We start from the raw sequence: 13,596 nt of genomic DNA, 5'->3' as shown, positions 1-13,596 counted from the left end.
TGAGGTCCCAAGACCCCAATAGAGCTGCTGCAGTGGACAAATATATAACTTAATAACAGGTTATTTTGCAGCTTGGTCTAATGCTCTGCCCTTTCTCTTCTAAACTTGGCAAATAAAATCTGCCATTAAGTAAGTTCCCTTATGGCAGCACAAATCAAGTTTTCAATAGTCATTTAACCCGAAGAAATCATCAATAATTGAGGTCGTCTTACTAAAAAGAGCATTCCTGTCGTCCTCAGGACAGGAAGTCAATAAATGTACCACTCTGTAAATTTCAGTCTGTCCCCTTTCGGAGTGCCATTAAACCCTCGGGTCGATTGGTTATGCTCCGGATTTCTTTACTGTGTGCACAAAGTATAGAAAACCTTGCATGTATTCTATAAATGCAAATCTAGATTTAGATTAAAAGAAAAATATAGGTGGAGGTGCGATGTACAAATACAGGAAATATTGATAATGAGCACAACGGGGTGGAAACAAAGCCTGTCATCTTCTCCTCCATCTCTCTCTTTTCCTCCTCTCTTGCCTCTCAGCTCAATCCATCTCTCTCTTTTGCTCCCTCTATCTTTCTGCCATTTTTTCCGTCTCCCTCCTCCGAGTGATCTCTCTCTCTGCTCATATCGTGAATTAACATCACTGAATTCTCCCCCCTCGCATCAAAGGCTGGCGGTGTGTCTCAGGTGACGCGAGCGGGGTATCAAAGCCTCGCATCAATTTGCCATCAGTTTCTCCACATGTGTTGTTTGGTCTCTCGCCGTCTGCTGTTACTGGACAGCACTTATCCAAATGAAATTATCTCTCCTCTTCGTCGTTCTGAATTGGGCCCGGGGTCTGTGGCATTCATTCGGTCTATTTTTAGTGGTCAGCCTCCCTTGGCTTTATTGGCTGAATGTTACGCCTCACCAGCTCAGGATGTAAACAAACATTGGAGCTGAAATGTCACTGGATACGGTGTTGTTATTTTGATGTTCCTTTTCGAAGGTCTTCATCAAGCATTAATTAATATTTATTTACACAATCAGGCGCTGGTTGTAAATGTGAGAAAGACGTTAAAGAACAGACATTTGATTGCAGGTCTGCAGGGGTCTCAGCTGACAGGATTTTGCAATCAGCTGACATTTTAACCAGCAGAATAATTAACATTCATGTAGAGTTTTATTGTTGTTGTCCAAAAAAGGTTTGCCTGAATCTATTATGTGTGGTGTACCAATGCTGCATAAAGAAAACAAAACAGGGAACACAGTCGCTCCATCAGTTTAGATTACGTCGTATTCGTATATTGATTTAGTAAATCAAAATGATTATATAGAGACAGCTCAAGCAGTTGTTAAGTGTATTTAAACATGTTTATATCCAGTTTATATGAATGATCTTACAGTATGACGTGCTGATTAATGAAACAAACATCATCAATGCAGTAGAATCACTGTAATGTTGAATTTATACACAACAATCCTGTGCCTCGATCGCCTTCAGGGAGGTTGATCTTGTAAATGTAATCACATACTGTTGATGTAATTTCTCTATTTCAAACTGCTGTCCCATCTGTGTGTGTTTGTTTTTTCCAGTGGGATCCCGGGGAAGAAATGTGGCACCATCATAGTGAGAGCAGAAGAGCTGAGCAACTGCAGGGTAAGAGTGTCTTTGAGTTGTACAAGTCTGACAGTTCTTATTCGGGGTGGGAATCGCAGGGTGACTCACGGTACGATAAGCGGTACGTGGCCCACGATCACGATAATATCACGATACAGCGATTCTGCAATACTATAATGCAAGACAATCATTTCATGATACATCACGGCATCTGATTAACTTCTCCTACCAATTCATTTCCGTTCATGTTACCCCTAAAATATCGATATTTGGCGCCAGCCTATTGATAATCGTATCCTACGAGTCAGGACGACAATAAACTGTAAAAAAAATAAAATATTTTGTCCCACCCCGAGTCCTTCATCATTTCATGGCTTGTCTGATCAGCATCTGAAAGGACAACGGATAGTGAAAAATCCTGAGGGACATAGGGCGATATTTCCACGAAAGCTAATCTAAAACGTCAGACACCAGCTAATGTTAGCATTCAGCCAGTTTCTAGCTAATATTATTGTTAGCTAGAACTTATATAATCATAATTCGGTAGTTCTACAGGAGACATTTCCAAAGGAGGTAGTTCCTCCAGACACGATCTGTCTGTATTTCCGTGCGTGTGACCCTGATTTATGCGCATGCGTGTCAACCCCCCCGGTCCGTCAAAAATATTATTATCATTGCTGCTGTCTGCTCCGTGTAGTCCAAAAGGTTGGAACCCCTGATCTAAAGCATATCTTCTAAAAATACCACTGAACTCCTGCAGGATGAAAGAAGCAATAAGCTCTGTTATCGAAGAGAGATTGTGGATAATTTTTTCGAGTTATGTCAACTCTGACAGACGGCGCAGAGGAGGTTTGGTTTTCATTTCTCCTGGCTCTGAAGGCAAAAAAAAATCCATATTTGTTCATGTTGCGAGCTGTCAACCAGCGTAAGAGGACTGGTTTTCAGTTAAGCCGCTGTTGTCATGTCTTCAGTTGAACTTTGACGAGCCAGACTCTTATTTGAATCCCTCCTCCTTTCACAGGGGGAATAAAAACACCTCAGACATTTGGACACTGTCATTGAAAAGCAGTGCCCTTCCATTCAGGGCCCATTTTGTCTTGCGATTGTGTTTTTGCTACCTGTAGATGCATTGCGCCCAAACAAGGTGTTTGAAGTGAAGTGTGAGAGCAGATTTTATTTCTGAGATCAAACATCAAACGGCGAATGTCACATTCTGGTGTCCTTCCCTTCAAATCAAAGAGAAATGTCTCTGAGCTGTCATTTTGCACCAACACATCGACGAGCACGAGGGGGGAAAACCGATTGTAAAAGAGGCTGCGGCATCAATTTCTCCTCTGACATTTCTCCTCATACAATATGTATGTATCGGAGCCATCAGAGAAGTTGGCACTGAAGTCGCACATCTATTTTTCTGGTTGCTTTCCAAAGGCAAAGTAACAACGAGAACTGCCTAATTAAGAACGAGAACTCAGGGAAATACATTGTAATAAAAACATCATTACAAACACTTCATTGAATCAGAATTAGTGCACACTAGGGCTGGGACAAAATATCAATACAGCAATATATTGTCGCCCTGACTTGTGCGATACAATTGTCGATAGCCGTTGGGACAACTTACAAGTTATTTACATTCTCAATGAGGCGGCTTCTCAGGGCTGTTTTTATCCGGAGTGAGAATCCACGCTCTGCAGCCTCACACCACACTGGAATTGTGCTGGCAAATTGCCAGCTTTACCCAGTCGGAGTAGATATCCGGGAAATCCCGGATGATATTTTAACAAGCCATGTAGAATTTTAACCTGCCGTAGCTACACAGCACTGTCATCATCGGCACTGCTTCTGGCCGAGTACCGAGATGCAAATGATGCAAAATCTACCCCTGTCCATCTCTGGATGTTTTACCAGTGGAGGCAAAGGCAGTATAAGTTTATATTTAAGTTCTCTTGGCAACACGTCTTTTAATTAACACAACAGCTTATTTAATACGCCATTATTTGTTTTTTAATTCTTTATTTATCTCGCGTTTTTTCCGCTTTATTGTCATGCAGAAAAATAAGTTATTCTGTGAAAGAAGAATTTTATTGAGCAGAATAACTTGTTATTTTTTTTGCATATGACAATTAAGCCTTTGAATCCTTTAAATCGTTTCCCAGCGGACATTTTGGCCGTTGATATCTTTATCTGCCGGACAGCTACATGTGATACCGGCGAAAAGCTGGTAGATACCAGCTAACGTAAACCCTGATCATGATATTATCGTTATCGTGGGCCACGTATCCTGTATTGTATCGTGAGTTACTCTGCAATTCCCCACCCCAATGCACACTTATCATTTACAGATTTAAAGAGATATGTAGTAATATGCAAATGTCACAAGTATTCTAGAGAGAAATTAAACCAGATAATCTTGATTCAATCTTTGCTTTAGAGGCAGGTGAAGGTCACATTTTAATATCAGCTCCCAGAACTGAAAGTGGGTGAAAATAAACAATTCAAATCCAAACTCACTTGTGGGGAAACAACCCAATAAACAACAATGTCTCAGGTGTAAGCTGACAGACATGACAAATAGAAGTGTTGTGTCAGCCTCCATTATCCTTTTGACTAATGATATAGCATGTTTCGTTGTTTTTTTAAGACCTGAGGCTGCATAACGTCTAAACTTTGTTTACCTCTCTCTTCGTCAGGAGTCTGTGATGCTGCAGTTCTGCGGCAACAAGCTGGACAAGAAGGATTTCTTCGGAAAGTCTGATCCCTTCCTCGTCTTTTACCGCAGTAACGAAGACGGATCGTAAGTTGACAAGCTGCTTCCCCCGTGGTGAAGTCATATATATCAATTTTATGAATTATCAGAAGCAGCCATCTCATGTTGACACAAAAACACACAGATGCATATAGACTCCGAGCGGGATTTTTCATGCTCCAAAAAGCTCCCATACAGAGGATATACGGTCTAAACTGCCTATGTGGCGTTACATAATTCTCTGCGCTGTATATGTGACTTATGGCGCCCAGCCGCTAACAGGAGAAAGCAGCAGAAGGGAAGATGAGCAGAGATAATAGATCCGAGCTGACAAGAGGAAAATAAAGGGAGAAAGGATGTATAAGATTGAGTTAAGTGAAAACTGTGTGCCGGGGTCGCAGTTTCTTTTTGCCCCGCAGATGCTTTTATTCAGGTCGACTTCAGCGTCTTAAAGAAGACACACATTCTCTCGTTGTGCAGCTGGGTATTTACTGAACCAGCCTAAATGTTCAGCTGCAGGGTTTAACAGCAGCAGGACGGGGTTATAAAGAGCCAGACTAGGTGCCACAAAACAAAAGAACAGAAAGTGGTTATTGCAGCCAAAGACCACGCTTAATGAAACACTTTTAACATTACACGTCCCTGAATAACAAAGAGAAGAGGTGCACTGAGGGGTTTATTTTAGCCTCCGTAAATCTTTGGCCAAGTGTTCTTATAGAAAAGACATGAAACCACCATGAAATGTATGTTTTATATCTTCTCTTTAGTGATAATGCAAATAGTTTTGAATGAATTCTACGGAGTACTGACGAATCCGAAATTCCTTCATGTTTAGATGGAGAATTTAGCTGCGTCTCAAATTGGATATATGTTATTCGGCTGGATAGTACAATGTGTACGTTCTTGTGAAGTCCTACAGGGTAGTGTCTTAAAAATCAATCATTGTTGTGCAGAGAATGACAATCCCAAACTTTGACTTCTTCCATTTTTTAATGATGGCGAATTGCTTCAAGGCGGAGCAAAATATACGCAACATCTTCCAGCATTTGTCTCCCGCCAACGTATCTAGCCGCTTTTTTGATAACTTAACTTTGACTTAGTTTTATTACAATAAATAAATATGAACATGCTTTAGCATTTTGCCGGAAATTACACCTCTATCTGCGCCGTCTACGTGTCCACCCCCTCCGCTACGTAGCCACGATGCTATAACCACTTTGGGCGAGAAGTGTCGAGCGTTGCGTCCTCAGCTTCTTGACTGCTGTAAATACAAAGTCATGTATTCACTGTGCACACTGTGTTTTCGCCTTACTCGTCAGTGTGATCGCACTTATGCACCCAGAATGTTTAAAGTTTTTATGTATTTAAAGATATACAAACTGACAGTGTCATAACTTGGAGTTACAAAATATTCAAACGACCCTGTGACCTCTTAAAGATCTCACCTTCATCACTGATTCTAGCTAACATCTGTTCATATGATATTATTTCTAACATAAATTCCCTCCGTTTTTAAAGATCCGGAGAGGATGTACATAATCTGAGGACCACTGGTGCAGCTGTGACAACCCCTACCTTTATCATTGTAGTCATATTTTGATTTATTGGACAGTTCTGTTTGGTCTCCAAGTATGCATAGTCTTGGTGATCTAGGTATTTTTAAACCTACATGTATTCTAATACTTTTTTCCTAAACTGGATGAACATGTTTACACTCCCAAATTGCGTGTGAAAATGTTCCGCCTGACATTTCCAACACAGATGTCAGTAAGCCCATCCTATGGAGCTCAGAAGGAGTGAAATAAAACCTGTATTAACTGAGTACATTTCTATTATTTATGCTGAAAGACACAAATGACTACTTGTGATTTCAGTTGGACTTAAAGGTAGATTTGTCGTCTCTCAGGTTTACCATCTGCCACAAAACAGAAGTGGTGAAGAACACTCTGGATCCGGTGTGGCAGGCTTTTAAGATCCCTGTCAGGGCGCTGTGCAACGGAGACTACGACAGGTACAGTAAGACACTGCAGGAATCCAACGCATGCAAACATCTCACTGCTTATGTTTACCTCCAGAAGAGAGATTCCAACACAGGGACATGGGAAAAAGATTTTATGTCAGTGTTTCTTTTAGAGTGCAAGTCAGCAAGATATTTCTCTTTAGTAATTAGATACTCAGCTTACGGATAGAGGATTAGAAAGATACCTCATGGCAGTTTTTACTTAAGATATGCAACATTTAAAACAAATAGTGACACCTTTAACTAGCACAGGTTCACTCAGTCGAGTTGTAGCTTTGGGGCTGCATCATGGTGGTGCAGTGGTTAGCGCTGTTCCTCGATTTAGATGTAGTCGCACTCTCTGTGTGGAGTTTGCATGTTCTCCTCGTGCATGCGTGGGTTCCCTCTGGGTTCTCCGGCTTCCTCCCACAGTCCAAAGACATGCTCGTTAGGTTAATTTGGGACTCTAAAATTGCCCGTGAGTGTAAGCGTGAAAGGTTGTCTGTCTCTATGTGTCCGCCCTGTGATTGGCTGGGGATCAGTCCAGGTGTAACCCCGTCTCTCGTCCAATGACAGCTGGGATAGGCTCCAGCACCCCCTGGACCCTGAACAGGATAAGCGGTATAGATAATGCATGAAGTTGTAGCTTTAGTTTCTCCTTGTTGAAATCTAATAGTGCTAACTGTTTGTTTTTTAACGTGATTTTCTTCTCCTACCCTTGTCCCTATCGTCCTTTCCTACAGGAGCATAAAGGTGGAGGTGTACGACTGGGACAGAGATGGAGGGTGAGGGAACGATGCTTACTGTGTCTCTGATAATATCTGCAATACACTGTATGTAACGATGCTAAATCAATCTGAAAATTGACATTATGTCGTTCCACACGCACTTTCAGCACGACCCGGGGGCACGGTCAATGATTTACCTATGACATGTATATGGTGGTGTATTACTTCTTTATTTATTAAACGTTCATGCAATTTTAAGACTCAAAGGTACAATATATTTCGTGATAGTCTCCTACAAAATTAAAACTGCCCTAAAATGTAGGAGCATCTGTGCAAACTAGGGGAGGACATTTGGGATTATAGTCACAGAACAACCTCAGAAATGTCTGTCCTCACACACCCTCCTGTTTGTCACAGTTATCACTGCCGAGCGCTCCGTTTGACATCAATCCCCGCTGCTTTAAATACACATTAACTATTAATACAGCTTGAACAGTCTCTTGACAGATCACTTCATAGAGTCCGCTGGGGAATAAAGAGAGTGTTTATCTTTTGAAGCAAGTGAATTCCCAGTATTCAGGGGCACAGTTTTGCCCTTAGTCGTTAATTTCACAGGCAGTTTTTTTTTACGTTTCAAGGACATTTTGCCCTGAGCTGCAATATGTTTCTGACCCTGAGTCCAACCGCGCTGATTATCTCCATGAAATTATGAAATTGCCTGCTACACCCACGCCTCCGGTTACCAAGGAGCTTGTTAGTGATAGTCCCGATTGCTCCTGCACTTTGAAGAAGACTTTGCTTGCAATTTGAGGGCACTACATAGAAACTAATCAAATCCACGCTTCTCAAGCAGTCGTTTTATTTTACCTTTAAATTGTGGGTTCTAAGCTTTGGCTGACTCTGCCGTAAGACACGGAGGTTATTTTATGCCTGGGGGGAAATGTGACGCTGTGTGCGTTTGTGTTACAGCCACGACTTTATCGGCGAGTTCAGCACCAGCTACAGAGAAATGTCCAGAAGCCAGTCACAGTTCCACATCTATGAGGTGATATTCTTCACACACACACACTCACACACACACACACACACACATCCTCACTTGTAAGGATTCATTATCGTGTCCTAGCATATTGTATAAAAGCAGACTTTGAGACGAAATATCTTTCTTATTGAGCCGCTGCCTTTTCTTTTTTTTTTTATATTATCACATAGAATAACAGGTTGTTATACATTGGTTAAAACAACTTCCAGAGTGATCCATCTTTTCGTTTTTTTTCCCCTTAACAAACAAACAAACAAAAGAATTAAAAAAAAATACATAAATAAATAAAACATGGGGTGTTTTCCATTTTTAAAAAGGTAAATAAAATACTCGTATACTCAGATGTTTATAACTTACATAAACTGTTAAACAATAGGAGGGCGTTTTGGGGCAATATATGATTTCCACTTCTTCCAGAATTCCTCAAATTTGGTTTTCTGAAGCCTCATCGACCAGGTGATCCGTTCCATTATAAAGATTTCATAAACTATGTCAGCCCAGGCCTCTATAGTTAGGGTCGAGGTGAAATGAAAAATGTCATTTTAATCCTTTTAGATCACATCCCCGGGAATATTGTGCATCTATTTGACAATATAGGCCAAAAAAAATACAGAAAATCAATTTCTTCGTATTCTTATATCAAAATCTGATCATCTTTTCTTCCTGTAAAACAAAATATCCCGTGTGCCTACGTGAGCTAGTACCAACCAATTTCAACCATTAATATCATGACATCCACCTGTCAATCAATCTGCAACATTTAGCCGCAGAGCGGCAAGAACGCTCGGTCGGTTAGCTAGCTACTGCGCTGTGTCACCCATGTTTGAAAAGACACGCCCACTTCTCAACAGTCAAATCAAATCCCTCTAATGATATGTCCCGCCTGCACGTCCTGTTTCACTCGGAAATACGTCACGATACGGAAGCTAGATACTCTCAAAATACCGTTTCAGCTCGACTTTGGTTATTGCCTTTCTAGCTGCTATGCTCAGTATTCCAAACACGTACTTTGTTTTATTATTTGTAGATGAATGTAGGATTCCAAAGACAAGGTGGTCCCAATTAAACGTAACATTTGTCCCAAATACATTTGTTAGTTCTTTGTGGATCTTACACTTAAAAGTGTGAACTTTAGGGCATGCCCAAAATAGGTGGTAGTGATTCGCTTCCTGGGAGCCCCCAGCCTGAGAGGTGAGACTTCTGAACTTCTAAATATCTTATGCGACTCTTCCAACCAAATGCTCTCCATGAGGTCGAGCTTGCTGCCTTCCATTGAAATATTTTGTCCCGGTTTCCTCAGATATGAAACTATTGGCTTCCTTTTCCCATTTTTGTTTTATGTCGGTGGTACTTTCTGTTTTCACCTCTATATAACCCAGAACTTCCCCTCTAGGCACCTATAAAAACTCTCATCAGGTTACTCTCTAACACCTCTCTGACATTAAACTGTTTATGTGATGGCGTATTTGAAGAAATCGAAGAAAGAGAGCTGCTGCCTTTTCATAAACACAGTCACACAAACAGTGTAATTTGTAACCTGCATCTGCCTCTGAATGCGGATATTTGAAGCAATAATGTCTCCTCTAAAGTTTTGCCTTAATATATACCCTCCTCATATCTTCTCGTGTAGTTCTGCAAGTTTTAAATACACATTATTAAATTCCCCTCCATCTTTAATTGCGGCGCAGGCACAGGCTGAGCTCACGACTTGTATTAAAAGTTTTGGTACAGTGCCGCCCACACAGCGCAGTGTAACTATGAGCACAGGATCAACATGAAGAAAGAGAAGCCAAGAATATGCAGCATAATGGAGGGGGTGTCAGTAAAAAGCAGTTTTCCCCAATTATGTGGATACAACTTCTCACCTCGTGTCTCCGCGGAGCCTTTTCCTCCTTTGTCTTTGGGCCTCACAGAAGGATAACAAGAGACAAAGCTGGACAAATGCATACATCAAAGCTGGGCAGTGGATTGATCCATCGCTTGTAGATATTCCCATGTTGATTTACGGATTTACTGTACATTCTGCTCGTTTATAATTGAGACACACTCATACTTGATTTACATTTAAAGCGCCAGTGGAGGCAACACTTCCCAAAGCCTTCCTCAAGGAGATCCGGCTTTATCCAATTTGAGTGCTGTCGCTTCCCGGTGGGAATGCACCCCAACCTCATTCTTATTCAGCAGATTTTTATTGATTTGGTGGGTTTCCATAAAAGTATTAAATGTAAAAACCTTCCTCTCTGTCAGTCATTGCACTGCGTACGCCGAAATGCAGGAATACGACAGCAATTCGAGTTTTTAACAGAAGGCAACACAATGTTTGGAATTCACACTGACATACAGTATATGTTGTCGAGCTTCTGCTAGCTCCTCAAAAGACTTCTGACTCTTCATCTCACAGAGCGGGCCATTAACTACAACACCAGCTGTGTGTGAGCAAAACATAAATCACTGAAGGTCAAGAGTCACCAAAGGTGCTCACGAAGCACAAACTGAATCACTTAGAGTGGAGGAAGAAGGCTGGGCGCTCTGTCTCTCTCAGACCTCAAACCTGCCAGACTGTTTCGTGTCTGCGTTTGGTTCTGAGATAGTTTGTAGAAACTTATGATCTCAGTGCGCTGGTTGTGCTGTCTCATGGATAGTTAAATTAAATAATGTGAAGAGCGAATTAAACCAAGCTTATTATCTCAGCATACTGAATGCAATGCACTGATAGAAACGTTGATTCGAAAAGCATCTATAGAGTGCTACGTGCCTCCTTCACAGTCTTCCAGATAGTCATTTAATTCTGCCAGCAGAAACATTTTGTTCTTTTTGTTTAAGGATGCTACTCCAACAAAAAAGCACTTTTTCCTGGAACCTTGTTATTTGCTAAGATGTGTATTTATTTGATTTAGACTTTCACAATTGTCGGGGATGTTTGGGGTTAAAGTGATAATCTCGAAGATCTCAGTTTTGTTCTCTTTGGCGGCACCTGTGGCGATAAATGGTAATTGCAGTGACGTCCACGGTTGGCTCCGGTTGTAACTCTTAATTTTCCTCGCTGACGGTCGCTTTCCTTTTCAGACTGTTTGCTTCATCTGAGCGTCGAGTTTGTTTCTTTTTCTTTGGATTTTCACTTATTGTTGAAGTTGTATCTGTAGTCATCCATCTTTTCTTTGTTTGTTCAGCCATAGTAGATTACTGTTTACTTGCAACACAGGAAAAGCAGCCGCTTAGCTCCGCCTACCCTCTCTGGCAGACCAAGGATGATGGAAAACGCGTCGCTAACTGGGCGCCGCTTGAGATTTTTTCCCACAAAAGTCGCCACAGACACCCAGTCTGTAATACTGCAAATGCAAAGGCTTTCATCAGTGGGCCATAGGCTCAATCACCATTGTATTATCTCATTCGGCGATAGATAGAGACTTAACAGACATTTATTTAAATGAAAATATTTGAGATTATCACTTTAGCCATCGTGATGTGCGCCTGTGTAATAGTCACATCGCAGTATATGCGATAGTGAGGGAAACTGACAGAAACACGCTAAGCTGCTACTTTATAGTTGCTGGGCACAAAAGGAAAACTCGCCAGTGTCTCGTTTTACATGGCTTATCTACAGCAGTGAACTGACCTCTGTGCTGCAGAGTCTGTGTGTCACCTGCCTGTAAACAAACACGTGACGCTGCTGCTTTCACAAATCATGTCGGCGGGATGATCGAGGCAGACGCTCCGTTACGCGAGGGGCTTTTAAGTCCGTGTATTTCCGTTATCAGTGGCACCTCGTGTTGGATAACATTGTGGCCACATAAACAACCGTTAACTCTGTGCTGCAGAGTGTTTACTTTTAGTGGCTACACCTGCAGCGCACACACACAGCGTGAGGTTGTGTATGCCGACAGGAAGTAGGAGACAGTGAGCTTTTGTTTAGGTTACCTCTGCTCACACTGATTAAACACACATTTGAACACCGCTAGACATGGTAGATGACATACTGTATGAGTAAGGCAACTGCAGCCCACAAGTCTGTTTGTGTTTATCATAAAAAGAATTGTGTCGCCCCATCTGAACTCTCTCTACTTTTTCATGCTGGTGTCAGAGTAAAAGTAGGAGGAGGTTTTGTTTTGCTGGAAGAAAATAGACTTAAAAGTCCCAAATAATAAAACATGTGATTGTTAATTGTTTGAAAACACGCTGCATTCATCCGGTATAATTTCCAGTATTTTTTCGATAAATATCGCAGAACAAAACATTTTCACAATGTCACTTCTTTCCAATATCGTGCAGCCCAACTGGAAAGAGTCAAAGTCTAATGAAAGTAGTAGAAGACACGAGTCAGGACCTTTGGCTGACACTGTGTCACCTGCTGCTCACTGAGACACAACAAAGTGGATTCAAGCTTGTGTTTTTCTCCACAGGTGCTAAATCCAAAGAAAAAAGGAAAGAAGAAGAAAAAGTACCAAAACTCAGGAACGGTGGGTCTCAACACACAAGCCATATACACTTTATTTACCCCCACAGAGCGACAAAATAACGATCATACTATACTGACACTGTCTGTTGGCAGGTCACCCTCCTGTCCTGCCTGGTGGACACTGAGCTCTCCTTCCTGGACTACATCCGAGGCGGGTGAGTTCACATTAAACAAGCGTTCAGAGTCTGCTCAGAGGATTGCTGCACTATTCGCTCCAATATTTAGACAGACAGCTGCAGATAACCCGCTGCTTAATTGCTCACCGCTGCATGCTTTGAAACATGCTGTGGTATAATCTAGCGTGATTGATGATTCCATGTTAGACCTGACGCGATTTATTTTTCTCCTGTAGGACTCAGATTAATTTCACGGTGGCAATTGATTTCACAGCTTCAAACGGTAAGCGTTTTTAGTCTTTGCTCCTATCAATTAAACCCCTGAAGTGTATTGAACAGATAAAACTTTGCTGGTTAACACTCAGATCTTTATTTGATGTGTCTCTTAAGTGATTCCTCATCGGTCCGTTTTTATTTCCTTCTTCTAATTACCCTTTTTACTCAGCGAGAGACCAAAAAAAAGCAAAGTTGGGAAGTTATTGAAACACCTGAGTTCAGATTGATGATTTTTATTAACCACGATTTGTACCCCCTCTGCCTCGGCGTAGACGGCAAAGTCCCCGCCCCCACATTTCTAAATTGAATTCCCAGATGTAGTCGGTGTTTATGAAGCCCCACAGTTAAACAGCTGTACATTTGTCATTTAAAACAATTTAACAGCAAACAAACAAGCAATTCAGCGCCGCAGAACTTTGCCGCGCAGGAGTGATGTTCTCATTTTAGTAAGAGATGATTCAGTAGGTTCATATTTGTAATACAATTCAGGAGACAATGGATGGCTTTCATTACTGCCATCAAATCGGTTTCCCACATTCCCGTCTCTGAGAGCAGCTGAAATAATAGCGATATTATGCATGTAATTACATTTTGTCTGAAGTTTGTCTTTGAGCCCGACTTGCTCATATTTGCATAACTA

At 41.5% G+C, this 13,596-nt stretch overlaps 1 protein-coding gene across 1 annotated transcript in view; it reads left to right on the top strand.

The window, feature by feature from the left end:
• LOC138612545 (copine-8-like) overlaps window positions 1–13,596 on the top strand; it is a 76,179-nt gene that overhangs the window by 45,271 nt on the left and 17,312 nt on the right. Inside the window, exons 7-14 of the mRNA XM_069685863.1 lie at window positions 1,569–1,632; window positions 4,284–4,387; window positions 6,246–6,350; window positions 7,082–7,123; window positions 8,036–8,111; window positions 12,509–12,565; window positions 12,658–12,719; window positions 12,917–12,963. Of these exons, the coding sequence (XP_069541964.1) occupies window positions 1,569–1,632; window positions 4,284–4,387; window positions 6,246–6,350; window positions 7,082–7,123; window positions 8,036–8,111; window positions 12,509–12,565; window positions 12,658–12,719; window positions 12,917–12,963 (557 nt within the window). The remainder of the gene's footprint in view (window positions 1–1,568; window positions 1,633–4,283; window positions 4,388–6,245; window positions 6,351–7,081; window positions 7,124–8,035; window positions 8,112–12,508; window positions 12,566–12,657; window positions 12,720–12,916; window positions 12,964–13,596) is intronic.

The sequence above is a fragment of the Semicossyphus pulcher genome, unplaced genomic scaffold (assembly GCF_022749685.1).
Source record: "Semicossyphus pulcher isolate SPU_LCO1_2020_fin unplaced genomic scaffold, fSemPul1.0.p SCAF_8, whole genome shotgun sequence".
Taxonomy (NCBI): Eukaryota; Metazoa; Chordata; class Actinopteri; order Labriformes; family Labridae; genus Semicossyphus; species Semicossyphus pulcher.
The sequence above is the reverse complement of the archived record's forward strand: the minus strand, read 5'-3'. Positions and strand labels throughout refer to the sequence as shown.